General features: G+C 62.0%; 1 protein-coding gene across 1 annotated transcript; it reads left to right on the forward strand.

The window, feature by feature from the left end:
• Positions 1 to 7,869: 7,869 nt before the first annotated feature.
• DNMT3B (DNA methyltransferase 3 beta) lies at positions 7,870 to 27,966 on the forward strand. The gene is made up of 20 exons (XM_075516970.1): positions 7,870 to 7,976; positions 8,456 to 8,749; positions 12,751 to 12,895; positions 13,627 to 13,736; positions 15,003 to 15,155; positions 15,617 to 15,808; positions 17,419 to 17,577; positions 18,346 to 18,453; positions 19,507 to 19,648; positions 20,038 to 20,166; positions 20,618 to 20,662; positions 20,997 to 21,076; positions 21,377 to 21,489; positions 21,872 to 22,055; positions 22,312 to 22,396; positions 22,878 to 23,119; positions 23,276 to 23,366; positions 23,637 to 23,785; positions 24,437 to 24,522; positions 27,344 to 27,966. The coding sequence occupies exons 2-20, from the start codon at positions 8,645 to 8,647 to the stop codon at positions 27,483 to 27,485; spliced, it is 2,460 nt and encodes an 819-aa protein (XP_075373085.1). The 5' UTR covers positions 7,870 to 7,976; positions 8,456 to 8,644; the 3' UTR covers positions 27,486 to 27,966.
• The last annotated feature ends 10 nt before the right edge of the window (positions 27,967 to 27,976 follow it).

Below are 27,976 nucleotides of genomic sequence, written 5' to 3' on the forward strand. Positions count from 1 at the left end.
TTTCCTACCCAAAGCTGGTCGGTAGAACCCCAAAATCAGAGCTGCAGTACCCGTATATGTCTGTGTGTTTGTGCCAATAAATGTTCACTCTTCATTGCACCCAGATCTCCATCCTAGAGATGTTTAGCCACGCGTTTAATTTTATGCACTTGGTCACTTCTATGGGAAGTAAGACGTGCGATCGCCGGTACGCGTGGAGCCTGGACTACAGGTGGGCAGGGAGAGAGCCGAGGGTGCCCAGGGTGTGCGGAGGCTTAAACTTCACCCGGGCCGTGGAGGTCTGGCTGACGGCTGAACAGTGTGAGTTGGTTTTCTGTACAAAACCCTAAAATAAATTGTTTAAAAGATAGAGTTTATAGGGTGAATGGGGTTTTTTTTCCCCTGAAAATTCCACTTAGGACCCAAAACTCGGGTGTGATCTTCCCCCTCGTGATGCCACCCCAGCACTGCCCGCTGCTGAGCCTGGCACAGGCTCACGGTGACGGGTGGCCTGGGGCAGAGCAGCTCCCCGGGGACCGAGCGGGTCACCTCCCGCGGCTGGGCTCCGTGGGATGGCCAGGGTTCGGGTAAGGAAGGTGAGCCCACACAGAAAGCGTCTAGATGTCAAAGGGGTCAGGGTTTCACAGGGAGATTTTAACCCGCTTCTCGCCATAACCCACAAGCAGGAGGTCTCCTTGATTCAGAGACGTGCGGGAAGGCAGGTGAGTTTAAGATCGCCTTCTCGCCCGCTGTTAGGCGGTCTTGTTTCTGTTTGTGCTCGGGCGGAAGGCCTTGATCGAGAAATCTGGATGTATTCCTGCTGGGGACAACGGAGCTGATCTGATCGCATGCTTCAGGACTCCCTTGCCTTAAGCTGCTATTTTGCAGCTTTTCAAGAGCAGGAAAATAAGCTCTCCAGCAGTTACTTCACTATCGGTGTGAATGGGTCTGATCAGTTTTATCTGGGCAGGTGTTTGCTGGCTGCCCGGGCGTGTGGACAGCGTATAAAAGCCTCTGTGGAAGGTAAAACTGCGGCAGCCCACAAGGCTTCTGTTTTATTACTGACACTTTCAATGGCAAATGAGAGCGTAGGAAATTTTATAGTGCCTTTCATTGTGAAGATATCCCAGTAGTGGTTTATAAACAAGGACTTAAGCAGCAAAGTAGCACTAATGATGAGGAGTTAAGAGATATTTACTGGTGGTCTGGCTGGAAATAACATTCACGCTTCCTTTTCTTCTCCCTCCACCTCCTGGCCCAGCTGGGAGATTTTCTGTTTCGTATACACAGGGTGGAACCGCGTACCTTGATTGAAGAGGATTGCTGAGGTGAAGAAGTTGCATGTGGGGGTGCTTGCAGGATTTGACCCGAAATATTTCAGACACCTTGAAACAAGGCGCAGATTTTTCACCTTGGAACAATTCATCAGCCTGTTTAAAAGCACAGGATATGCTTGTGTCTAAAAAATAGTTAATTAAAACTCATTCAGGGAGATGTATGGACTGGGTAGCACAGGATGCCAGCACGTGTGAACACAATATTCCTCTCTGGCTTTAAAATATTGCATACAGCCTTATGTAAATTTTCCTAAGTGTAAATTAATAATTGCAGTTAATTATTGCACATTTTCATAACCACCAAAATTCATTCACCTGTACTGTGTGGCTAAAAAACTGAAACAAGGCAAGAGGCAATTTTCCGTCTGGTTTGTACGCCAGGATTAGCCGTGCAGGAGCCGCCTGGGACTGAGCTTCACTTCCCGTGTCTTTCTAGGGCGATGCTTTAGGAACTGGTCAAGGATGGTCTCGGTGCACGCGCGTGTGCTTGTGTGAGCGTGCAGGAGGTACGGCAGGAGGGAGAACCCAACGTCGTTAAACCATTTCCCAGGCAGCAAACCAAATTCTTAGGGAAAGTTGAGTGACAGGATCCAAGAAGAAGAGTTGAAGTTGAGGTACGTGTTCCTAACACCCCTGTCCGAACGATCACCAGGGAATTCGGCAGTCCCACCTCCTGGGGTGCTGGTTTGGCTGCAGCGTGGCATGCGAGTGCCACGAACCCTGGTACGGCACTGGCGGTTCCGCGCTGGCAGGCAGGCTTGGTTCTGCCAGCGCTCATTTTTGAAAAGGATTCACTCAAATAAAAGAGAAGGTTGCAGGGTGATGGTCTGGATCAGTTCCAGGGGTGCCAGGCGGAGGATGGTCCCCAGCGCCCCGGGCAGAGCCCCCGGGGCTGGCCCTGCCAGGCCATTCTCATGCTGATGGGCTCATCAGAGCCGAGGACAAGCTGCGAACAGCAGTTCGGAGGTACAGATATGCAGGCTCGTTCACCACAAATACTGGAGTAAAAGCAGCAGCGAAAAGCCCCGGGACGCGCACGCACAGGGAACTCGGGTATTAAAACCGGTGCGCTCCAAAAGGAGCCAGAGGATCAGCGTGCCCTGCTTCAGATGCATTTTTCAGCTTCGTTTCACCCGTCAAACTTGAAAAGCTTCCTCGGCACTTGGAGAGTGTTACCTGGGGAAGGCTCCTTATCATATATTCCCAAGAGATCAAATCCCGGGGTGTCACCATGCTGTTTGCTGGTGCCACTTTCTATCCAAAGCTCTCAAAGCACTTCACAGTCTCTCCGAGGTCAGCCTTGAGGCACCTTCCTGAAGCCGAGGGGGTATTACCTGCACTTGTGGCCTGAGAAAGGCCTGGAAAAGCTGAGAGCGTGTGAAGGAGACGGGGGTAAAACCCAGACGCCTTTCACCCCGGCTGGTGCTGAGCCCACCCGCGCTCTGTGTGTTCTGCCCATCTGCAGTGTCTGCCTTGGGCTGTGGTGTGGACTCGGGAGCAGATCTCCCTTCCCGGGCTGAGGCACGCTGCAGCTCCTCCCGGCTGGCTGGTGTGATGGAGGTTGCCCAGCTGAAACTTCGGAGGGGCTAGTTCTGTTCCCAGGGGAGGCTGATACAAATGAGATCTTTGAGACCAGGATTTCGGTTTCTCCGGCAGTTTAATGCCCCTTCCTCTCCCCCATCACACTCTGCGCGTTTGCTCCTAAGCAAACATGGCTACAAGAGTAAATTATTGCGAGCATGGCGTGCGAAGGTTGCGGCGGGGCTGGAAGCACCGCTGCTGGGCTCTGGGACTGCCTTGTGACCGCAGGCAAAGCCCTGCCTCAGCCGGGGCTCCCGGGCCCGGGAGCAGGGATGGCAATCCCTTACCCGGGAGGGCAGGAGCGGCTCCGGACCTGGAGTGGAGGGGACCTGCTGGCAGCCGCCCCCCGGGAGCAGCGTTTCTCCCGATAAAAGTATATAAGTGCTTAGGAGGGCGGTTTGGGGAGGCCTCGTCACTTCAGATTAGGCTGTAGCAGGCGTATCCTGTTTTCTAGGAAAAAGAGGATTTTGTGGCCAGCTTTGTGAGAGAGGCATTGAAGATCTTCTTTGTGTGCCTTTGCGTTTGAAGTTTACACGCTGGTAGCTGCAGGCTTTCTATATGTCCTGGTTACACGGATGACACTTATTTTTAACCTTATTTTTATTAGTGGATTGTATCATGTGGTCCTGGCTAGCCCACAGGAAGGGCTAGAAACTTCATGTAGGAGGGATAACACTTCCTATCTCCGTGTAAACAGCAATTCCCCCCAGATGGGAAAAGCCAGCCCAGCTGTAGGGGAGGCTGGAGGCTGCATTCCCACATGTGGCAGCAGGATGAGGCTTTCGCACAGCAGGGACAGACCTTGCTCTCAGCAGCCAGAGCCCTGCCACCGCGCTGCTGGGTAGCACGGCTCTCCCCCGGGCTCGGGAGAGATGCCAGGGGCAGGAGAGCTTCTCCCGGGAGCGGTGGTGAGGAGCGGCTGGTCACTGGGAGCTGCGATGGAGCGGAGCTGGCGGAGAGGTGGGCGGTCAGCGTGGGGCTGGGACGAGGGCTCAGGCCACGGAGCTGCGCGTGGAAGGAGAGGACGCGTCCCATGGGACGTGCCCCGATGGGGTCTTGCCGTGAAGAACGCCAGGCAGTGCAAATGGTTGTTACCGCGGGCTGGGAAAGAGCTGCCGTGGTGCGTGCCGTGCGTACACCGACACAGGAAACCCCAAAGCCTGAACTCAGCAGGAGCGTTGCCACTGGCTTCAGCGAAAGGAAAAGTTCCTCCTGCTCCCTGCCCCACGGTCGCTAGAGGAGCTCGCAACTGTCCGAGGTGATTTAATGGTGCTGGTGCTTCTCCCTACCTGCCAGAAGGCTAAACAAACACGTAGCCTTTACTGGGGCCTGCGAATCTGGGACCCACAGATCCAGCGATGACAAGGTTGCACTGCTGAAGGCTGTAGGTAATGACACGTATTTGCTCAATTGCTTCATTTGTTCAGGACCTCCAGGCACGCTGCTTATGAAACATGGAGCAGGTCCAGACTCAAACACTTGGGTGCAAAGCAAGAGACAGCAGGTGATCGGAGCCAGAGCAGAGCTCCGGGCAGGGAACGGTGCTGGTTTGCCTGGCCAGGGTGGTGGAGGAGAATTTTAGGGAGAGATTTGATGTGGGAGAATAAGGTGGACAGGAGCTGGGCCTGGTGCCGTGACCCGGGGACACTGCAGGGAAGGCAACGGATGAGCAGCCTTCGGTGAGGAGGAGGATTCAGGGTGGGGAGTGCTGAGTTACGCGTGGAAGGGCTGGCATGGTCACCGGGAAGCATTCGCAGTGGAAGGTGGGGATGAGGACTCACTTCTGATGTGAATGGATGCTGCCAGTCCCATCTGACTCTGTTGTGACGGTGACAGAGCGTGGCTCTCTCAGCTGGTCGGTCACCGGCTCCGTGGGTTTGAAACGCTGGCCGCGGGAGGCCAGCCAGGTGTGAAAATGGCTCTTCTTGCTGGAATGAGTTTTTGCAGCAGTGTTGGGCGGTCCAGCTGTGCTGCCGATGGGAGAGCCACTCCGTCACGGGGAGGGACGTGGCTGTGGCACGGTGTGCAGCGGACGTGCAGCCTGTGCCCAGGGGTGGGGAGGGACCCCCCACCTCTCCCCAGCCCCTGCTCCTGCTCATGTAAGCCTGTGCCGGGCCACGCTTCCCGGCTTCTCGCAGCCGCTCCAGTGACGGAGTGGAGGAGCTTTGTCCCAGGGCCGTGTCCCACCGCTTGTCCGTGCTGGAGAGCCTCGGGGCTGACAGGGAGCGGTGGCGGGGTCGCTCTGGTGCCTGCCTGGCAGAGGTGCCAGCGGCAAGCCCTTCTTCAGCAGGGATGGCTGAGAGCCTGGTGCGGGGCACCAGGAATGCCTGGCAGGAGCCTAAATATAAAATCCTCTTTAAAGGTACCTTTGTTCCCCGTGAGATGTCATACAAACTCTCTTGATTGTTAAGAAATAAACTTGCGGCATCTCTCTGTGGTTGTGTGTAGCAGAGACAGAGAAGAGGGTCAGGGTTCGGCTCGTAATCTGCCGCTTTGTTTGGTACCAGGCCTTTTTCACAACCAGTATGCGCAGACGTGCTCTCCTGAATTAAATGATAACTGAGGGGAAGGGAGAGAAAGAGGGCGTTTCAGCCGGGCGGGAGATTGATGGCAGGTCAGCGGGGCCAACAGAGGCAGGAAGGTTTCCGTAGAAAGGGAGAGGAGCCCGTGGATGCTTGGAGCAAGGGCTAATTCCACCCTAACAGTGCCCTAGAAACTCTCGTGAGCACAACCCGCAAAAGCATTTTGCTTTCCCAAATTTGGGAAAACAAACAGGAGTCAGATCGATTTGCTTGGTTTTAATCTACTCGACAGAGTTGCAGATTAGCTTTGGTTTTACGCGGTGTGTGTTTATTTGAACTGTAATCTCCAGTGTTGTTGACGGCTTATCCAGACCAGATTTCTCGGCCCCTTCTCTTGTTCACTTGCGGGGCTTTTTTTGCACGTGCAGCCACATTTTTCATGCTCGTGCTCTGCAGGGCCGGGGGGTGGTCTGGGGGAACCTGCTGCACAGGCCCGCGGGCTGGTCCAGGCACTTTCCGCAGGGTTCAGGTACTTTGGCTAACTCACTCATTTTTCCTCTTGGCCTTGAAAGCTGATTTCTGTCACACCAGGATAATCATATTCCTTCTTCTTACTGTTAGATAGTTTTCTGCTGCATCTAGAAGTAATAGCAAGTGAGCAGAGAAGATTATACCCCACGTGGACTCCGGATGCTTTGTCTTGGGCAGGAGAGGCGCAGACTGGTTCCCCGTCCCCAGCGCAGCCCTCGCAAGGGTCTCGCCTCTGCACGGCCAAGGCAAAGAACAAACAAGCAAACACCGACTGTAGAACCTGCCCGGCTTTGTCCGCGCTGCCCGGGGCACAGCGCTGATGGGGAGCCGGTGGGCAGAGGGGTGGCCCGGCGGGCGGGGGCTCTGCCCGGCCCCGGGGTGCCCCTTCTCCCCCGGGGGGCTCCGCTGCCGCGGGGGCTGAGCTGTGGGGGGGCTCCGAGGGCCGAGCCGCGGGGGGATCCTGAGCCCTGGGGGGACGCCGGGCACCGGGGCGGGGGGGACGCACACCGGGGCGCCGGCGGGCACCGGGGGATGGGGAGCCCCGGGAGGATGCGAGACATCGGGGGGGCTGAGGAGCCCCGGGAGAGGGATGCTGAGCCCCGGGGAGGGGATGCGGGGCACCGGGGGGAGATGCGGGGCACCGGGCGATGCGGAGTGCCGGGCGATGCGGAGCGGTGGGGGGGTGCCGGGCCGCGGGGGTGCGGGGCACTGGGGGAATGCGGGGCTGGGGGGGGATACAGGGGCGCGGGGGTGCGGAGCCGCGGTGGGGGGATGCGGGGCCCCGGGGGATGCGGGGCCCCGGGGGTCGCAGGCCCGGGGGCGCGGGGGGCCGGGCGGGTGCGGACCCCGCGCTCCCCTCCCCTCCCCCGCCGTGCGGCGCGGCGGGCGTGGGGCGGCGGCGGGGGAGGAGGAGGAGGGGCTGCCCAGCACGGGCAGGGTTAAAGCGCCATGTAACCGGAGCGCGGGGCTGTCGGGGGCCGGCCGGGGCGCGGGCGGCGGCGAGCGGCGGCGCGGCCCCGCTGGACGGCGCGTCCCGCCGCGGCGCAGGTGAGCGCGGGGCCGGGGCCCGGGCACCGGGGGCACCGGGGGGACCGGGGGGGCCGCGGCCGCCCGGGCCGGAGCCGCGGCGCATCCTCGTGGGCGGCTTTGTTGTGCGCGGCGGCGGCGGGGGACAATGGGGCGGGCGGGGGCGCGGCACCGGGCGCACCGGAGCGCGGCGGCGGCGGCTGCCGCGGGAGCGCCCCGGCCCCGGCCGATCGGGCGGCCCCGCGCCCGGTTCGCGGGGACTCGCGGCGCTCCGCCCCGGGGGCTCGGGGCAGCGGGCGGAGGGGGCGGCGGGCCCCGCCGCCACTTGTTGCCGGCGCTCGGCCCCCCCCGGGCGGGTTGGGAGGGGGCTCGCTGCGCCCGCAGCCCCGGGCAGGGCTCCCGCCCGGCCCCGCCGGTCCCGCCCGCCCCTCCGGCTCCCGTCGCAACTTTCGGAGTTTCCCGCGGAGGCGCCGCGGCCGCGTCTCCCGGGGGCGCGTCCCGGGGCTGTCACGGCGGGGAGGGGCCGGGGGCTGGGGACCCCCCGCGCCCCGGCCATGCCGGGACGGGCAGGGGAGGCGGGGCAGGGGCAGAGCCCGGGGCGGCGGCGGGAGCACGGCGAGCCCTCCGAGCCTCGGGTTCCCGTCGGTGAAGCGGCGAGTGATGGCTGCGGGGCGGGGAGGGTTTGGGGAGGGTTTGGGGAGGGCTGGGGTCACCCTGCCCGTGGCTCGGCGGGCCCCGGGCAGCGCCGCCCCCAGGCAGGGGGGCACGGGGAGGGCTTCCGGGAGCCCGGGATGCGGCGGCAGCGCTGCCGGGGTGAACACCTTTGTTTTCGGTTCCTGGGGCAGGGATCTGTCAGTGCATCTCGCTTCTTCTCTGTCCGCAGGAAAGCAGCTCCCGGCCGGCGCCTCGGGCGCGAAGTGTCCCCGGGGCTGGGGCCGGAGGGGAGGGGGCGGCCGGAGCCGGGGCGCGCTCCGCTGCCGGGCACCGGCCCAGGCGGCAGGTACCGGCCCGGGGGGGAGCTCTGCCGGCATCCTCCTCCTCCCGAGCCCGGGGAGAAGCTCCGGTGGAGGGAGAGGCAGGGGAGGGAGAGCATCGGAGAAAGAGGAATGAACTCCGGAGTGGCCCCAACGCGGGGCACAGGTCCCGGGAACGCGGGAGTGGGGAGCGGCGGGCGGACGCCCGGGGCGAGCGCTGGTCCTGGGGCTCTCGCTGACGCTGCACCGACCTCCCTGGGAAGGGGGGGCCGGAGAAGGAGCGAGGGGGGCTGAAAGGTGCTGCCCCTGCAGCAGGACTTGCCTTTTCCGCCTCCGTCTCCAGTTCCCTGATTTCTAACGAAATGAGGGGCGATGAGCCAGGGCGACCCAGCCCCCGGGCGCGGGGAGGGCTGGAGGAGGCTTGAGCCCCGGCTGCGCGGGGCCAGGCGAGGGGAGATGGGGACAGCGAGGTGTCATTGTCATCGCTTTCTGTCCTCTCCTGCAGGGGAACGATGAAGCAGTAGCCGCTCCGGAGGGAGGACCTGCCGCCGCCGAGCGAGACCCGGCACCGCGACGGCGGAGCCCCCGCGGCCCCCAGCCCTGCCCGCAGGCAGCGCCGGCTCCGCGCCGGGCACGTCCCGGGGGGGGGGCTCGGGAGAGCCGGCGTGGCTCCCCTCGGCGGGACGTGAGCGAGATGAGCATGGTAAAGAGCCTAGAGCGGCTGGAGCAGCGGCTGGCTGTGATGGTGGCTGCCCAGGAGACTTCTCAGGCCTGGTCTTCACTGGGAGAGGAGGGGCCGGTTTGTTTTTTGTTTCTCTTCTTTCAACCGAGCTTTGCTGAGAGGCAGCGGGCGACGCGCCGGAGCCCGGGGGTGGCCGCCCAGGGCCCGGCGGGGAGCGGAGCGGGGCCGGGGCAGGAGAGGAAACGGGGGGAAAATGGAGGGAAGTGCCGGAGCGCGGGAGCGCGGCGAGAGCCGGAGAGGGGCCAGGCACAGGAAACGGGCAGGGGAGGGGAGAGCCTGCCCGTCTTAACGAGCGTATCTGCCCAAATGGGCTCCCTTTCTTACTAAACTGCCAACCCAGCAACTCTTTTCTTCCCGGGATTAGAGGGAAATGTGCGGTTTGGGGGAGAGTTAAAGGCCATTCGTGTGCGCGATAGCCCAGAGCCCTTGGCAGGAGCCAGGCTGGAGGGAGCGAGCCCCGGCCATTGGGGTCCTTTATGTCTTTTTGTTATTCAAACAGGGCTTGGGTGATGGCTGCCATCCCGGCCATCATGTAAAACGCTTCCCTCCAGCCTTTTGATATGCATGCCCCTGTCTGGAGGCAAAGTCCGGCCGTCTGCCCTGCAATCTCTCCACCTACTGGGGAAACGCACCTGATAAGGGCCGCTCTGTTTTCTCAAGAAGGAAAACTGAAACCGGGCGAGCCAGGCTGGGGGAGCAGCTAGCCCTGGCCCGGGGGCAGCGGGCTCCGGAGGCCCGGCCCGGCCCGGCCAGGACGCCTGGCAGGTGAGCGCAGCCGCTCTGCCCGCTCAGGCCAGCCGGCGAGCTGGGCCGGGAGTCGCTCGAAGCAGTTAATATTGTGGCATGGTCTTTAACCAGTTTGGCAAACCTTAAAGAAGCTGGTATTGCAAAACTAGGGCGGGATCCGGAGTCAGCGGGTGGGGTATCGCTGCAGGGCACGTCCTGGTCACCAGGCAGTGGCGGGGCTGCGCCAGTCTCTTGGGGAGCTTTGAGCATCGGAGCCGGGATTCTGCGTTATTTTATTCTTCGTGGGTTCTCGTACGAAGCGTATGGCTGTAGTGCGTGCCTGTATGTTTGCAGTGCATTGAGCAACGCAGACGCTGCGGTGCTGTTTCTCTCCTCCTCCCGTGAGACAGAACATGTGAGGGGAGTGCTCTGTTTCTTATTATTTTTGTAATGCCCTGTGTGCACATGTTGGTGTGCGTTTCTGCGAGGGGAGGCGAGGACAAAGGGCTGAGCCTTCCTCCCGAGCAGGAGGCGGTGAGGCTTGCGAGGACGGTGGCTCCTGCGGGAGATCCTCGGCAGTTGATGGGGCGGGGGGCCGGGCGGCCCTCTTCGGCAGGCAGGACGGTTTTGAGCGTGCGGCTTCATTGCTTGGTGCAAAAGGCAGCAGCCGTAGGAGGAGGGATGGGGTCTGCAGTCCCGCTGCCTCGGTGTAGGTTTTTGGGAAAGCGAGAGTTTAACTGGCTTTGCAGTTTGGGTCGTGGTGTGATGTTCCCTTTCCTGCTTGCGTATCAGAGGATGGCGACGGGATGTCCTTGAGTGATCTCAGGTGGTGCAGCTGGAGAAGTGCACGGAGCAAGCAGTACGTATGCTCCTGCGTATGCACTGCCTGCTCCTGCACGTACGCTGCAGGCCCTGCCTGCGCCCCGTGACCCGAAATGCCCGTGCGTACGCCAGTGCCTGCGGCCGGGTCGTGCGGACTGGCAGAGCCCGGGTGTGGGGGTCTCCAGCTCTGCCAGGGAGCAGTTGCTTCCAAAGTGAACTCTTTTTTCCCACTTTATAATTGGACCAAAGATGACGTCGGAGTTCCCTGAGCACTCGGCAAAGCTGAGCTTGGCACATCGGGTGCTCAGTCCCGGCTGCACGTCCCGCAGAGCAGCTGCCAGCGCTGCCCTTCCCGTGGGGCGAGATGAGAGACCCGGCTGCTGTGTCCCCTCTCCAGCGCGGGGCTGGCAGGGCTGGCAGGGGCACGCTCGCCCCATCGCCTGCCGCGGGCTGGCCCTGCCGGGCGCTGGGCAGCCCCCAGGGCTGAGAAAGGAAAAGCCATTTTGAGGTGCAGGTTTGAACCTCCTGGGCTCAGGCTCCCGTCTGAGGCTCCCAAACAGGCTCCTGACAAAGGACCGAATGCAAACGTCCTCTGAAGGTCCCGGCAGGGCTTTGAGGGTGCAGATGTTTCGCAGGGCTGGGAGGTGGCCATGGCTGCTCCGGTCCTCCCTGGATCTTAACAGCCTCACGCTGCCCCTTCTCCCTGTCCCCAGCCTCTCCTCTGGGCCACCCTCATGCTAAGAGAGCAGCGTATCCTCTCACACCTCGCTGTATGGATTCCCGAGTGAGATTCCCTATTTTTTGCGAGATTAACTATTTTTTTGTGAAATTTGCTGGTTTTTGCGGCAGGATCACCGCTGGCTATGATGGCTGCTGTTCTGCGGCATCGCAGGCTGGGGAGGGGGAACAGACCCTGGAGGAGCTGACCCGGCTGCGCTGCGCCGGGATGCGTTGCTGCATCCGAGAGCATCCGGGGCCGGCGTGCGCGGGGCCGGCGTGCGGGATCGGCCGCCCGGCCAGGGGCAGCCCAGCGAGTCTGGGCAGCTCCCAGGAATTGTTCGCCGGGTCTGGGAGCAGATGTGCTGCAGCAGTGGGATTTCTGCACGCAGCTGTAGGGGTTTACGCAGCTTTAGACTCCCTCTGGTGCCGTTCCTCTCCTTCTCATCCCTTTGTTGAGGAGATGCGTCTGTGGGGGGAGGCCGGACGCGCACCCGGGGCTCTGCCTGCGGAGGTGGGTGCCCGACACCTGTTTTTCTTTGTGTTTGGATGTTACCAGGGTTTTAACGCTGCCCTCGGCATCCGAAACATCAAACCCCAACTGGTCTTTGTTTGTCAGAGGTGCTGACAGATGATCTCCAAGCAGAAATCTCAATTGTTAGGGAAGCAGTTGGAGGCGATGTTGAGCGAGAGTGCCGGGGAGGGGGCGGCCGGGCTGGAGCCCGGGGTGGGGTCTCTTTGGGGCTGGGGGGGACAGGACTGCTTTTGCTTCCTAACAGGGCCTTAGGTGGGTGAAGCCCTGCTTGCTCCTTAGCTCGTTGAGCTGAGTTACGTGCTCCTGAAATGACTGCTGGCGAAGGGGCAAGTTGCAGCACAGATCCGTGGCCCGGCAATGAGGCAGCTTCGTTAGCGTCGTCCCGGGCACCTCTGGGAGAGCCTGGGAGCTTCCACTTCCAGAAACAGGATCCAGGGAGGGCACCCGAGGGGAGGCAGAGGCATCTGGGCACAGGCGAGGCGTGCCTCCCCTCTCCCGGGGGGACGCCTGGCCGGGCTTTATCTGCGCAGCAGCAGCTCCCGGGGCGGGGGGCCGCCGGCACTCGCTTCCCCTGGCCCCCGGGGCAGGGGGTGGCGGTGCCTGAGCGCTGCCGGCGCAGACCCCTGCCCTGCCCCTTCGCCCCGGGGCGGGGGAGCCGAGGCCGGGGGGCGGGAGGAGTTTTCTCCCTTTGGGGGAGTTTAGCTCGCTGCAGGCGCCGGGACTTTGCCCCCCATGGCGAGCTGTTTGCCGTGTCCCACTGCTGCTGTAACGGCCCCCCCGCTGCTGGGTGTGCTGGGTTTGCTGGGCAGCCGGAGCACAGTGAGGCTGGTGCCCGGGGGGTGGGGTGTCCCCTGGTTCCCGCAGGGTGACCAGGGGACGTGCAGCTCCCCTCTGGACAGGGTCTGGAGCCGTGGCCGGGACCACTCCGGCAGAGCCAGCCTGGGCATACCGGGGCAGATGGGCCGGGCCGGGCCAGCGCAGCCCTGGAGAAAAGCCCCGGTGCTTCCCTAAGGACAAGGGGTTGCATCTGGGGCCTCCGTTCGCTGGAGCTGGTGGATCTTCAGGGCCACCGCGTTTGTGGGGAGGTTTTGTCCAGGTGCCCGTTAGCTCCCGGTGCCACTCCGGATGCATCTCCAGTCAGACCCCTCTGCTAGGGGCAGGGGAAGTTGTGGCTGGCGTGAAGAGCTCACGCCGTCCGCTTTGCCTTCCCTGGGGCTTTCTGCACGGCTAAATTCCCTTTCCACTCTGGCTTCTACAGGCGACCATGAAAAAGGACAAGAGTCACGGCCGGGATGAGGCGGACTGCAGGGCAGAGCTGATCCTCATCAACGGGGACTGCACCGATCCTGCTAACGACACACCCGCCCTTGTTCTGGAGGCGAATGGGAAGCCCAGCGCTCCAGGTGAGTCTCGCCACGCCATGCCCGGGCTGCACCATGCCCCGGATGCGCAGGGATGCACGGGCCCAGGGATCTCCCAGCCGCCGTCCCGAGGGCTTGCCAGGGGCTGCAGCATCGTGGCCGTGGCCGGGCTCCCTCCGTGACTCCGCTGGGTTTCTGCTTTCCGGCGGCAAGCCCGGGCCATGGCGACAGAAGCGGTTGTGGAAACGGGTGCCAGGCTGGGATGCTGGCTCTGCCCCTTGCTGGTTTAACCCCCCGGGAGCGAGGGAGGCGGGGAGCTCCCACCCGCCTGAGGAGTGCTGCCGGCCCGAGGGGCTGCGTCGCAGCTCCTGGGATGCTCCGGTCGTGGTCCCCAAATCCCACCTCTTGGGTTCACGAGGTCCTGCTTTAAATGACCTGGTGACAAGCCCTGAATAGCAGGCATATGGTTTCCTTGTGCCTCTGAGCTTTCAGGAACAAAAAAGTACGTAAGAAGGTCCCCACGCTTGCTGTTAGGGTCCCTCCCAGTTTTGGGGGCAGGTGGGTGATCTGGGACTGCCGGTATCAGCAGTACCATGGTGGGGAGCCTCGGGGACGCCGCTTGTCTTCTGCTCTCGGCCACATTTCTCCAAGATGAGGTTTCGGTCTCTTCAAATCACGCCTTGCTGCTCGGAGCAGTCACGGGCGGAGGCATGCGGGGGCATGGCCAGGACTGCTCGCGGAGCCTGAGGCTGCTCTGCCTTGTCCCTGCGCAGATGCCGGGGGTCTGGGGCTGCCGTCCCTGAAGAACAACAAGAGGGTGAGCAAGGGAGACCTCTCCAAGGAGGACCTGTCCTGGCCGCTTGCTCTCGCGGGGGCTCAGGAGGTGAGTGCTCACCAAGGCTGCTCTGAGACTGTGCTGCCCGGGGGCCCTGTGGGTGTCTGCGGGGGGCAGCGGGTGCCCGGGACCCTCGCCTATTCCCCTCCGGGGCGGCTCTCGTGCTCGGTGCCGGGGGAACAGTCCAATGGCAGATGCAATATTCATTTACAAGCGTGATATTTGTTTTCATTTTAAAATTCCTGATTTACATTATGTCAGCAGCAGCAGGAGGGTGTGGTGTGTGATGCAGCGATGCCAACTATGTGTTGCAGCAGTCTAATAATTATTATGCTAATATTTTCTTTAAAAAGTCCTGGCCGTATTGATGGACCGGAGCATCTCGTGTCTCGCACTCTCACGGTGGCCTGCTTTTAGCTGCTTTGGGGCTGGATCCCAGTTTTGCCCTCCCTCCTTTTGTTGACTAGGTTGACAAACCTCCAGGGTCTGGAACCATTTTTGCCTGCTGGCTTTATTGTGACTTTGAAATAAAACCCCAAGGTTGGAGATCTGCCTGTGACGAGGCAGCTTACAAAAGAAGGAGCCATAAATCCAACTGGGGTGAAAATTTTGCTTTCCCACTACGTCGGGTTCGGGGGCTCTTCACTTGCAAAATCTCATTTCATTTTGAAACTCTGTTATGCCGGATGCAGGAAACATGCCTGGGTTAGACTGTTTGTAAACTGCGGCTGCAGAAACCGCGGGGGAAAGGCTGCCCTGGGTGCCTCTGCAGGGCCGGGCTGTGGGAGGGAGCGCACCCACGCCTGTGTGAGAGCACCCACGCCTGTGTGAGCAGGGTGCTGTGCCCGGGACGGGTGCTCTGCCGGGGTCCGTGGCTCTCCCGGCAGCCGGTCCTCCCGGCTGCTGGCTCCCGCTGCTCTCGGTCGCGCCGCTGTGGCTGTAGCTGCGAGGAGGGAGGGTACAGGAGGGTATAGTGGAGGATGCACATGACGGCTGGAAGCAAAAGTTGATGTAAGCAGCTGCTGGTGGGCCGCAGCCCCAGGGCAGGGTGCTGGGGGCTGCAGCGATGGGCGCTCCTGAGCACGGCTGCGCAGCCCAGCAGAGATGCTGTGAGGTGCACGGGCGCACCAAGGGCTCAGCCCGAGGTGCCTCCCGCAGCTCTCTGTGCTCCTCTTGCCTTCCCCGTGCCCCCGTCCCCAGGGCTCCGGTGCCGCTGGTGCCCAGCCCCGAGGAGCGCGAGCTGTCCCCGTCCCCGCGTGCGGCTGGCGTGGGGAAGGTGTCCGTGTTCTGGAGACCTCTCTGTTCTGCTTGCAGGTGCGGCCCCGGGGCAGCGCCGGTTGGGAGAGCAGCCTCAGGCAGAAGCCCCCCGTCCGCCTCATCTTCCAGGCAGGGCAGACCCGGCACGAGATGAAGATCAAGGAAACGAACAGCATGGAGACTCTCAGGGACCTGCCAACTCCCCTGCGGGTGAGGGTCTGCGCGGGGCCAGGGCTTCCCTGGGGCTCCCCCGGGGCTCCGGAGACCTGCACTTCTGCTGTGCCCTGGCCAAGTGGCTTCAGACGGGTTGCAGCCGCTCCGTGCCTCAGTTTCCCCTGTGAAGTGGGGGTGTGTGTGCCGTTGCTTGCCCCTGCTATGAACTGGGTGCTTTGAACACGCTGGGATGAACTGGGGAGAGGAAAAGGGAAGAGAGCAAGTGGTGCACCGTTTTCTATGTGTCTTGCGAGTAAAAGCAGAGCAGTTCTCCCTCAGACGCCCCAGTCCTGGGCCCTCCCCTCCCTTCCTGGCTGCGGCGGTGCCCCCGATCCCCGGCTCCCCCTCTCCGATCCCTGGCTGAGGGGCTGGGGGTGACGTGGGGCAGGTCTCTGCTCTCCCCTGCCCCTCTCGCTGCCTTCCTGCTGCACTCACGCTCTGCTCCCTCTGCCGCACAGAGCTCCAAGCGGCGCCCGGCCGCATCCATCCCCATGACCACCATCGACCTGACGGAGGAGGACTCCCGGGACTCGTCCCGGAGCAGCAGCACGCTCTCCGGCAGCAGCTCCCAGGAGGGCCAGAACGGCTCCGCTGAGCTGGGGGCCGAGGAGCCGGAGAGCAGAGACATGGGGATGGCGCTGGAGTACCAGGTACGGAGGGGCCAAACTCTGCTCCTGCACTGAGATCCTGCGCCGGGGATGGTGCAGGGCGAGGACGAACCTTCCTGGCTTGTCCCAAGCCTGCAGGCGAGGGGACCCTCTGGAAACCTCACCGCTGCTTCTCCTGCCTCCTCTTCCCTGCCTGCCCTTCCCTGTGCGTCCAGGGTGCGATGGCGCTGGGCTGTCCCCATCCATCGGGCAGCGGCAGGGCAGCGGGGTCGGTGCTGCTCCGGGGGCACCCTGCTGCAGACGGGCAGCGTGCGGGGACCGGCCCCACCGAGCCCCTGCCCGCGCCGCGCGTGGGGCTGCGAAGCCTCCAAGGGCCCCCGGGAGACGCGTGCGCAGCACACGCCGGGCGGGCAGCCGTGCCCTGCCCTGCCCCGCCGAGACAGGCAGTTGCGTGTGCAGAAAATGTTTCTGTCGGGGGATGCTGGAGAGGAACGAAGCTGCTGGAGCTGCAGAGGAGCGTGATTCAGTGCCTGCGGGCGTCAGGGCAGGGCCCGAGACTTGCAGGAATTGGGCAATTGCATCTTGCTGCATAATTAGGTGCCTAATTGCAGAACAAAGCTGGGCAGGAGGGCTCTGCAGGCGGAGGTGACTCTGCTCCTGCGCGAGGTGCCTCCCCGGGCACAGCACCGTGCCGGCCTGACCCCCGTCAGGCTGCCTGTTGGAGGCCCTTGGCATGGTCACGCCAAAATTCCCAGCTCTTCTTTTTCTTCTCTCTGTTTTTCCTCTGCCCAGTTTCCTGCTCTCCCCTGTGGGAACAAGCGGAGGGTGGGTGCCCTCTCCCTGGGGTGCAGTGAGCCGAGCCGAGCTGTGAGCCCCGTGAAGGGGGCTTCCCTGGGCCAAAGAGCAACCTCGTCCGCTCGGGGAGCGCAGGGAGCAACCTCGGTGCAAAGTCCTCCCTGCGGCGGGCGGGACAGGTAGCATCCCCTGCCACGCTTCCCGCGTCCCTCAGCCTGGGCCGTGCCTCGTGGCTCAGCAGCAGCATGCAGTGAGCCAAATTCTCCCAGACGAACCTGGCTGCAGTGGAAGAGGGGATCAGGAGAGTCCGTCTGCGCTCCCCGGAGCTGTTGCCCGCCTGCCCTGCCCGTTCCCATCACCGGGGCTGCTGCCGGCCCTTCTGTGACGGCCGGAGCTTCCTAGCTGCTGGTTTGTGTGAGGGCAGGAAAAGGCTTCCCGGTGTTTGCAGAGACCCCGGGAGGGCAGGCAGGAGTGGGCACGCACGGGGTGCTGGTGCCAGGAGGGCTGTGCAGGACGGAGCACGCACTGCGCTGCGCGTGCCAGGCGCCGGGCTCGGCGTGGGGCTGGCAACGTGCAGACCTTCCCGTCGAGCTCCTGCGTGGTGCAGGGCTGGGAGCCAGCGCTGCCAGGGATGGGCTCTGCCCTTTTTATGAGGGAGGGGGGTGCAGCTCATGTAGATCATTACACAGAGGTCCACGCGTGTGACTTCGCTCCAGTGAGTTTCACGCGTGGCGGAGCAGCTCTGCAGGGTGCGCCGTGGCCGTTCCCCACGCTCCAGGGCTCTCCTGCACGGCTGCTCAGATAAAATGGGGAGTTTGTGCTTTTGGCTGATCTACGTTGTCCTCTTTTGCTTTCAGGATGGGAAGGAATTTGGAATTGGGGAGCTCGTTTGGGGAAAGATCAAAGGTTTCTCCTGGTGGCCTGCGATCGTCGTCTCCTACAGAGCCACGGCCAAGCGCCAGGCTGTCTCAGGCATGCGGTGGGTGCAGTGGTTCGGAGACGGGAAGTTCTCTGAGGTAAGCCTGCTGCCTTGCCTGCCCCTGCCTGCGCCCGGCTTCGCCCAGGCTGAAGTCCCCTCCCCTGCACATTTCTGCCGTCTGTCCCATTCCTGGGGCTGCCTCTGGGGTGTGCGTGCGCCCAGCTGCCGCCTCCCCGGGCAGGGACCCCGGGGCGTAGCGTGGTCGGGCTCTGGCGTGCTCTGGTGGCTCTGGTGTCTGTAACTAATGACGGGCCACCGCGGGTTGGTGGCAGGGTCCAGCAACGGGGATGTCTGCCCGGCCCCTTCGCAGGGTTCTGTCCAAGCCCCGGTCTCTAGGGCTGCCCCTGTCGCTCCCTGCGGGGTGAGGGATGCCCTCCCGGAGCCCCGTCGCCCCTCGGCCGTCCCGCACCTCCCCGGGGCTGCAGGCAGGAGGGAGGGAAGAGCTGTGCTGGGTGCCCGTGCCACGCCGGCTGTGCTGGCAGAGGTGCGGTGCCAGCAGAGGGTGCAAAACACCCATCCGAGTCGCTAAGTGCGATGCCGCTGCCTCTGCTCTCCTCCCTCTGCTGCTTGTCACCCTCTGCAAAGCCGACGCTGGGCTTCCTCACGTGCCCAGCACAGTCCAGACAAAGCCCCGGCAGCGCGGCACGGCCACGGCCCAGCGCCCTCGGCCGCGGTGTGAGAGCCGTGCTGGGAACCGCTGGGCTGCAGGGCCGGGTCTGCGGCACGGGGGGCACGGTGCCGTGGGGGACACGGCTGAAGCGAGGCGTGCCTGTGCCCGCTGGTAAGCTTTGTCGCTCTCCCCCAGGTTTCTGCAGACAAGCTGGTGGGACTGATGGCCTTCAGGCAGCATTTCAATTCTTCCACGTTTAATAAGCTGGTCTCCTACCGACGAGCCATATACCATGCCCTGGAGGTAACCGCGGAGTAGGGCTGGGGTTGGATGGATGAGGTGCCAAGTGAAGCGGCCGGGCTCTGCGGGGGGCAGTGGGATGCAGGGAGAGACGGGCTGTGCTCGGGGTGGCTGACGCAGCTGAGCCAGCGAAGGAAACGCTTTGCTGGGGCAGGAAGAGATGCCCCAGCCAGGAAGCTGGGCGTCTGCTCAGCCCCGGCGCCTGCGGAGCTCGGGCAGTGTGTGGGGAGGTGGTTGGGGTTGGGGCTTCCCGGCTCTGCCCCTGTACGTTGCTCTGCTTTGCATCTGGGGGTGGTTCTGGATGATGCCTGCGAATCGCCTTGAGAGCGATCAGTGACGGAGCTCCTGCCACAGTCCAGAATTAATCATTTCCCCCATCTGCTGGGGCGATGCGGACAGATGTCTGTAGGAAAACCCTCCTTTCTCTGCTGGGACTATTTCCAAGTGCAGCCGTGGGGCCAAACTCGGCTTATCCGGGGGGATTCAGGAGGAACCGCTGCTGCTCCAGAAGCCCCTGGGGCCGGGCTCCCTCGGGGCTCTGATGCGCAGCAGCGTCGCGGTTGCAAGGCAGCGGCACGCTGGCAGGAGGTGTCCTGGGCTGGTGCCGGATGCCCTTTGCAGTCGGGGCTGGCACTGAGGCCCCCGTGGGTCTGATCCCCGTCCAGGGGATGCATCACGCTCCGGGTTACGGTGCTGCAAACCCGCAGGCACCTCTTCTGCCTCTTCTTTGCTTCCCGTTGCTTGCCAGGGAGCAGAGTCTGGGTGAGAGCTGGGGCTGGGCTGTCGCTGCTCCCGGCTAGGTTGGGGCTGGCGGAGGACAGACCTGCTCCTTGCAGGGAGGGGAGGCACAGGAGCCGGCCGAGGGCACGCCCGGCGCGGGAATCCGGCAGCTGCCGCTGTGCCGGGGACGCCGAGCCCTGCGCGCGTGTGTGCGTGGTGGGGGCCTGGGACCACGGCACCGGCAGGCACATGGGCCGTGCACGCTGCAGCCAGGCGTCTCCCTGGCTGGGGACCAGCGCCGGTCACCCTGGCCCACGCCGTCCCTCCTCTCGGCAGGTTGCCCGGAGCCGGTCGGGGAAGACGTTTGCAGCCACCCCCGGGGAGTCCCTGGAGGAGCAGCTGAAGCCCATGATCGACTGGGCGCTCACCGGCTTCAAACCCTTGGGCCTCAAGGGGCTGCGACCGCCCAAAGCCTCAGGTGGGGTGGTGGCACGAGCTGGGCACGGGGCTGGTGTGGGCAGCAGCCGCCGTGCCGCCGGCGTTGGCCCTGGCTGAGCCTGCTCGCCCTCTGCCGCGGCCGTGCTGGCCCAGTCCCAAGGTGGCCCTGGGGCTCCTCGCTCCTCACTGGGGTCCCCCACCGCAGCATTGCAAACAGCCGGAGTAAAGCACCCTCGAGGCCATTGCTCCTGGAAGTCAGCGGCCCGGCTGAGCCTCGAGCCGTGCGTGGGGAGCCCGGGTGGTCAGGAAGGGCTCTGCTTTTGGCTGGGGGGGGGGGCCTGGCAGGGCTCGGCAGGAGATGTCCCCCAGCGCCCTGGGGAGCTCCTGGGGCCGGAGGCTCGTCCCCAGGGAGCCGCCTTTCCCTTGCAGAGAACGGGGCCCTGAGGAACGGGACGGAGGAGGTGCTGTCCCTCGAGCAGTGTCCCCCCACCAAGAGGCTGAAGACCAACCCCTGCAACAACAGCAAGGAGCAGCGAGTGGAAGAGGACCAGACCCGAGGTAAGCGGCAGGGAGAGCTGGGGAGCGGCACGGCCTGGGCTGCGCATCCTGAAAAGCACCGGGAAACCTCTTTGGGAAAGGGCTCGGTTCTTCCCGGGGGCCACGAGCTTGGTTTCCAAAGGCAAAAGCTTTTGTGGTCTCGTGTTGCTCGCGTGTGCCTTACAAGACACCAGCAAACCCAGCTGCAAGACGTGGTGCCACAAGCTGGGCTCCACTAATTGCTCAGCTTGGAAATCATCTGTGTGTTGCTACTTTGAGCTCCAGCAGTGAAAGGACCTGGGTTTTGAACCAGAATTTCTAACGTGCCTATGGCTTGCCTTCTCTGTGCAACGCTCAGCAAAACTGTAGCAGTTTTAATGCGAGAAATAAGGCGTCTGTAAGTAGAGTGCATTTAAAGTTTGTTACATAAGTAATGATAAATCTCTCTTTTTTCTTTTTTAATTTTATAAAGAGCAAATGGTTTCCGAAGTTACGAACAACAGTGGGAGTCTCGAAGGTAATCGATTGCCGTATCTCTCTGGGGAAAAGATGTGGGGCTGATGCAGCACGAGGCGAAGATCGTGGGTCCCTTTTTAACTGCACCGTGTAGAGAGGGGGAAAGCGCTGTGCCTGCAGGTTGCTGGGCCCCCCTTTGTGTTGAGGGGGGCAGACTGCTGTGCAGGTCCTCCCCTCGGGGCCTGTCCCGGGGAGCCACGGCTGCGTCTGGACCCGCACCGGTTCGGGCGAGAGGCTCCAGCCTCCGCAGCCGGCGGTGGGGCGGAGGCGCGGGGTCTGCTCTCCTGCACGGGGCTCCCTGCCGCGGGGTGAGCGGAGCTCTCTCTGTCACGCAGACAGCTGTTTGTCCTGCGGGAGGAGGAACCCGGCCACCTTCCACCCGCTGTTCGAGGGGGGCCTCTGCCAGACATGCAGGGTAAGTGCTGCCGTGCCGGGGCTGAGCGGGAGGCTGGGGCCGAAGGATGGGGTGCAGAGTCCAGCCCCGCTGCAGCCAGCGCTGTTGGGACAGGAGGGGTGACTGTGCCAGATCCTGGCCGTGCCGTATGCACCGTGGGGCTGTCCCTCGGCGTGTTCTCTCTGCTTGAAGCACCGAGGATGTGCATCTCTGAGCTCTCACCGTGCACCAGGGACGGAGCGAAGCTGCGTTCTCTGTTCACGCGCTCAGCACGGATCCTGATCCTCTGTCCTTCTCTCCTCCCGCCTGTCCTTTTGCTAGGATAGATTCCTGGAGCTCTTCTACATGTACGATGAAGACGGCTACCAGTCCTACTGCACCGTCTGCTGCGAAGGCAAGGAGCTGCTGCTCTGCAGCAACGCCAGCTGCTGCAGGTGGGTCCCGCGCGTCCCCGTCTCTGCTCCTTGGGCTCAGCTCCCAGCATCGGTCCTGGGGAGCTGCTGGGGAGCCGCAGGGAAGCAGGGTCACTGTGCTGGTGCCCAGCTGGCTGCCACACAGCACATCCCAGCACGGCCGACCCGTCCCTGCTGAGCCACTCGGCAGCTGAGTAAGCCCCGGGAGGATGACGGGAGCTTTACCCATGCCTGGGTCACCGGCTTGTGTTAGCAGCCCTAAAAACCGGGCTACTGCCTGGAAAAACCTCCTGCAAAACAGGGTGGGGGCTCCGGCGCATGGCAGGGGAGACTCCAGGAGAGGCTGGGGTAACCCAGAGGGGTTTCTGGAAGTGACGGGCACGAGCTGTTGTGGTTTGGGCAGGTGCTTCTGTGTGGAGTGTCTGGAGGTGCTGGTGGGGCGAGGGACGTCGGCCAAGGCAAAAGAGCAGGAGCCCTGGAACTGCTACATGTGCCAGCCCCAGAGGAGCTACGGGGTGCTGCAGCGCCGGCAGGACTGGAACACCCGCCTGCAGGACTTCTTCACCAGCGACAAGGGACAGGAATATGTAAGGGCTGCGGGCTGGCGAGCCCAGCGCACTGGGCTTTGGAGGAGAGGGCCGCAGAGGGCAGGGCGAACAGCTCCAAATTCCTCAGTCCTCTGCCTTGGTCTCGCTCATCCACCCTCTCCGAGGATGCTGGGCTCTTGGCCCCGCAGATGCTCCCCTGAGGGTGGAGGCGATGCCTGTAGAGCCAAGGTTTGGCCTCATAGAGCATTGCAGCACTGCCCGGAGCTGGGGCTTCATTGCTGTCCTTTCATTGCAGGCTGCACCCAAAATCTACCCAACGGTCCCACCAGCGAAGAGGAAACCTATTCGAGTGCTCTCTTTATTTGATGGCATAGCAACAGGTGAGGCACTGGAAGAGCACCGTCCTGGCGGCTCGCAGCACTGGGTGTCAGGGATGAAGAGTTTCATAGCCTCAACCCTGTCTCTGAAAGCTTGGTGGGGAGAAGGGGGTGAGGGGCAGGGGGATCCCCATCAGAAAGGGGTGAGGGCAGGGGGATCCTCATCAGAAAGGGGTGAGGGCAGGGGCTCCCCTTCCTGCTGGACAGGAGGGAGGGATGGAGGGATGGAGGAGGGCATGGGAATTTTGCTCACAGAGGTTCCTGCTGCGCCGAGTGCCGTCTCGGGTGGCTGGTTTCACTGAGAAGCAAGAGCTGTGGGAGTGCTGGTAACCTGGCCTCTGGTGAAGAAGTGCCTGAGGGCAACTGGTTTGACTCAGTTCACTCAACTCTGGAGTTCTGCTTTCTGGGAGCAAACCTGCCTGGAGGAACGGGTCCAAAAAATAGTTTGCTCATCCAGAAGTCCTGTGTGACTGCACCCACCTAGGACATGCAAGAGTGGCCACATCGAGCTTCTGTGCTGACGAAGGAGACTGGGAGACTAAAGAGAGCAGTGCAACCTCAGACCTCTGTCCCTTGGCAGGGTACCTGGTGCTGAAGGACTTGGGCATCCAAGTGGAGAAGTACATCGCCTCAGAGATCTGTGAAGACCCCATTGCTGTGGGCACCATGCGGCACGAGGGCAACATCACCTACGTGCACGATGTCAGGAACATAACCAAGAGAAATGTGAGCACCGCTTCTGCGGGAGGGCTGGGGAACGTGGCACCACGGCCGCCTGGGTCTCACCCCACCAGCCCTGGGACGGGCTTGCCCCCTGCCCTGCCGGGGAGGAGAGACCCGCTTGCGCGGTGTCTCCTAACTGGGTCTGTCTCTTCGCTCTAGATCGAGGAGTGGGGTCCATTTGACCTGGTGATCGGTGGAAGCCCCTGTAACGACCTCTCCCTTGTCAGCCCGGCCAGGAAGGGGCTGTATGGTAAGGCTGCTTTGCTTCTGCAGGGCTGGGTACCCCCAGGGTGTTCCTGGGGTGCAGAGTCACCTTAAAGTCCAGGGAAGTGGTTCAGCCCCAGGCTGCGTGGTGGTGGTGGTGGTTCCCCCCTGAGCTACAAACCGTGGGGTGGCACCTGCAAAGCACAGGCTGTCTCCGTGCCAGATGCGGTGGGGAGGGCAGCCAGGCCCCCCCCGGACCTGTGCCAGCCGTGCCACAGCTGGTCCCAACCTGCCGCTCCGGCTCTCTCCCTTGTAGAAGGAACTGGGAGGCTGTTCTTCGAATTTTACCACCTGCTCAACTACGCCCGTCCCAAGGCGGGAGAGGAGCGCCCTTTCTTCTGGATGTTCGAGAACGTGGTGGCCATGAGGGTCAACGACAAGAGGGACATTTCTCGGTTTCTGGAGGTAGGGATTGCCGCTGGCTTCGGGAAAGGCGTCGGAGCGGGAGACGCTGCTGGGCTGTGCAAGGTGTGCCGAGGCTGTGAGGGTTTGGCTGTGGTTTCGTATGGCCCCGATGCTGGAAACCCCCCTGCCTGATGCACGCGCCAGGAATCGCCTTTTTAGTCTTGGCTCTGGATCCTCTCTGGCTTGCAGCCGGTTAACCCTGAGCACTAGTTCTCTGGGGGAAGGTTTTTGCCAGCCTCGCAGAAAGCATCTCTTGAGAGCAATGCCTGTCATTTCTAGGGAGAGGGAGGTCAGGGACTGGAAAGGATTTTTAACTCTGTGCTAGCCAAGAGGGGCTGGGGGTCAGCAGGAACCCACGTGTGTAAAAGCCCCATCGGAGGCCGACGGTCCTGATCCTGACCCAGAGATATTGGCACTGAAGCGTGATGTGATTTTCGTCAACTGCTGGCCGTGGCTATGGTGTGGGAGCCCACATGGCCGACCGAACCGTGCTGTGGTGTGGAACAAGGGTTTGTTGGGGCTACGTCCTTAGGAGGATTTGCTGAAGACTTTTAAGTCCCTGCAGTGCAGTGGGGAAGGGCTTCCCGTGCAGGAGAGGGCTGAGCCCACACCTCCTCTAACTTTTATTTTTTCCCCTCTCGTGGCCTGCAGTGTAACCCGGTTATGATTGATGCTATCAAGATATCGGCTACCCACCGAGCACGCTATTTCTGGGGCAACCTTCCGGGGATGAACAGGTAATCGTTCGCTGTCGTTTTGAATCTCTCGCTGTAGTTTTGTTTTGTTTTGTGGTGCTTGTGTGGTGGTTCTTTCCCCCTCGGCCCTAAGCCCAGCTCCTGGGAGCCGAAGAGCTGCAGCTCCCGTGGTGCAGGTTCCCTGTGGTGATGTGCACACGATAATGCGCTTGTCAATGAGCAACGATGAGACTGTGGGAAAAGTGTAGCAGCGTCCTCTGCCCCCCGACCTGAAGCCTCTGGAGGGAAGAGTGATAGGGCTTGTGCAGGGTGCTGCGCGGTGTGTCTAGCTTGGGGATGCACGTGTGCACCAGCCTTTCTTTAAGACCCAGGCTGATGTGGGGGTGCCGTATGGCAGCCCCGTGCCCCGGTCAGTGCCGTGCAGGGGTTTGCCGGAGATGAACCCGAGCAGCCGCCTTGGCCGGGGCCGCTCAGCCCAGTGCGGCGGCGCGGGGAAGCTCACGCTACGGCAGGCGGCTGCTGCGGCAAAGCACGACTGCGCTCCTCCAAACTTTGTTCACACCTCGCAGCACCCCAAATTCACGGCAAAACACAACAGAAGGACTTGCAGTAGAGTAAAATCCAGTTACTAGCAGTCCTGCACCCCAGATACTTCTAGCAACAAAAACTGGAGTTTTTGCACAGCCAAGGCCTCAGCCAATAAACACAGACTGGTTTTAAATATTTTTGCTTGTTTATATTTAAATTGCCAGTATTTGTTGGAGTTAAAACTAAAGCTGAGCTAGAGGCAGGGATTTGAGTAGGGATTTGAAAATGAAATGGCAATTACCGAGCCTCTGTCGTGTCATGCCGTTTAAATGGCACTTGAACGTTCCTCTGAGGTAACCCTAACCCGACAAGCGCCCAGCAGTGACTCAGAGCTCTCTCCATGAAACAGCCCGGGGCCATGCCGGCAGAGGTGCCTTGCTGAGCAGGGGCAGGCAGGATGGCACGGGCACAGGGTTCCTCCGAAAGAGCTACCTCAAAAAGCTACCGAGGGCACTGGGGAAAGCGGGTCGGCACTGCCCAGCCCCGTTAGGAACGGCTAACGAGCGAGGACGGCGATACTGTTCAGGCGTACGGGGCTCCGACCGTGCTGGGGAGCAGAGTGCCCTTCCCGTGAGAGACTCCTGGAGCTTATTGCCTCTGGGTGGCTCAGGAAGGGAGCTGCCCCGGGGAAGAGGGCTCCTGCGCCTGCCCTGGGAGGAGCTGCTCTGGCCTGGCATGCGCCGGAGCGGGCAGGAGCTGTGAGTTTATGGCAAACGGCCTCTAACAACTTGGTGGGTACTTGGAGAGTGATCTATTGACCTCGGCCAAGCCGGAGAGGCTGCATGAGGACCTGACACGCAGAGCTGGGAGGAGGAATTTTCTATTGTCTTTAGATATTTAGTGTTTGCTTTTTACTCCCCAGTATTCAGTGGTAGTGCTGATTCCTGGCTGAGAGATTATTGGTGGCTCTTCTGTTTTGCCTTTTCTTTTATTTTCCTAACCCAATTTTAAAATGGAGCCGGCATGCCGGGGTCCTAATCCCCGCCAGCATCTTCCTTTAACTGGGAGATTGGAACTCTGCTGGGGTGTGTTCCCAGGGGCATCGGCTGCTGGGTGTGCTGGTGGAGGTGGGAGCCTGCTGCAGCTCACGGGACAGCAGCGCTTCTGCTCCCTCCGACAACTGCCTGGAGCAGCGATGCTCCGGTACTTGACACTTCTGCTCCAGCCTTTGAGGCAGGCAATCTGCGGAGGTGACTGGTATTTTGGTAGGAAAGCTGTGGTGGCTGTAGGACGGGCCATCGGGGGGATGGACACATCACTGTATGCCGCAGGAAAGCACGGCACACTTGCTGTGTTTCACCTGGCAGGCTACACGTCCGGGCGCTTTGGTAAGACGAGAGCCCCGTACTGCGTCCTGGCTATGAGAAATTGTCTCTTAATTTCTGTAAGACTCAGAACCTGAGATGATAGTGACCGCCCAGGGCTGCTGCTGTCCTGTCAGCTTATCAGGCTGTACATCAGCATCTCGTGTCCATCTTTCGGCTCGCCCAGGGGCACCACTGTTTTCGTACAGTGTATATCAGTGCAACTTAGCAGCTTAGTGGACTCCAGAGCCGGAATAGAAAATTTTAGCATTGCTGGTGGTTAATTTTGGCTGCCCTCAGTGTCTGTAAATGCATTGGTGCTGTGAGCCCCCGGAGCCGGGGCAGCTCGCCGTTCCCTGCCCGCAGGCATGTCCGGGGCGCGAGGCACGTGCACATACTTGCCACGTATAGATTTCTGCGGGGCAGCAGGTGCAGCGCGGCGCTCCTTCATTCCTGGCTTGACTCCGCTGGATGGGTTGCATCCCGAATCCACAGCTGGCTCTGGGCACTTGGTCCCTGTCCGCACGTGGGTTAAGTCGTATGGGGCAGATAAGCTTGCACAGATAGGCGCGGGATGATTTGTCAGCTACCTGCGTCCGCAGGAGCGGGGCGGTAGGAGATGTGGGCTCCCCTCTGTCATTCCTGCTGCTGCCCTGGGCGAGTCTGCCGCTGGCTCTGGGCGGAGCAGGAACAACTGCGTTGCCTTTGCCGAAAGCTCTCAGGGCTTCGGGTGGAAAACGATACGTGTTTACTGCTGCTCTAGGCGAGAAAATCGGAGAGCTGGCGGGGAGCGCTGGCTGTTAGCAGTGAGAAGCTTCTGCCGAGCAAGACTGTAAAATGGGCTGGGGCTCGAAGGAGCCGCGGGCTGGACGCGGGGATGGGGCAGAGGGACGCCGTGTCCTGGCCGCGGGTGCCGGGGGAGCGGGGCAGCTGCCAAGCCTCACCCCCCCTCTTCTGCCTCTGCTCCGCAGGATCTTCGGCTTCCCCCTCCACTACACGGACGTCTCCAACATCGGCCGCGGGGCTCGCCAGAAGCTGCTGGGGAGATCGTGGAGTGTCCCCGTCATCCGGCACCTCTTTTCCCCGCTCAAGGATTACTTTGCCTGTGAATAGCAAGCCGAGCCTCCCTCGTCTCTCTGGTAAAGATGCACAGCTCCGCTGCCGTGGCGGGAGAGGGACGGGCACAGCCGCCGGACTCTGCCACGGCACCGTCCCTCCCTGGCCACGTGCTGCGGGAAGGCAGCCTGGCCCCGCAGGGAGAGCTGAGGAAATGTCTTTAACCAAAGAACCTGGCAGGGTAACTTTTCTTTAAAGGGACTAACGGCAGTGATACGTAGAAAATGATGGACAAAAGAGCTTTAATTACCCAGCGCAGGAAGCTCTGTGCATGACTGATGAGATGAGAAGTCTCCTCCAGAGCATTAAATATTCCGTTTTAGCCTAGAGCTGGAAAGTCACAACTTGCTGAGCAGTAAGCGTGGAGGCAGCTGCCGGGGTGCTGCAGACAAACTTGAACTATAGTGAATTACTGCTTTTCCTAAACAAACAAAACCTCTCTTGAAGCAACTGCCAAAAATCCCCAAACTGTAGCAGCAGGTGTAAGG

Source organism: Mycteria americana, chromosome 14 (assembly GCF_035582795.1).
Source record: "Mycteria americana isolate JAX WOST 10 ecotype Jacksonville Zoo and Gardens chromosome 14, USCA_MyAme_1.0, whole genome shotgun sequence".
Lineage (NCBI taxonomy): Eukaryota > Metazoa > Chordata > Aves > Ciconiiformes > Ciconiidae > Mycteria > Mycteria americana.

Excerpts from the sequence above, each read along its gene's own strand:
- DNMT3B (XM_075516970.1), top strand. The coding sequence starts at position 8,645 with ATGAGCATGGTAAAGAGCCTAGAGCGGCTGGAGCAGCGGCTGGCTGTG. Across the intron at positions 18,454-19,506 it reads CCATATACCATGCCCTGGAG|GTTGCCCGGAGCCGGTCGGG; the intron begins GTAACCGCGGAG and ends TCCTCTCGGCAG. Across the intron at positions 20,663-20,996 it reads CAACAGTGGGAGTCTCGAAG|ACAGCTGTTTGTCCTGCGGG; the intron begins GTAATCGATTGC and ends TCTGTCACGCAG.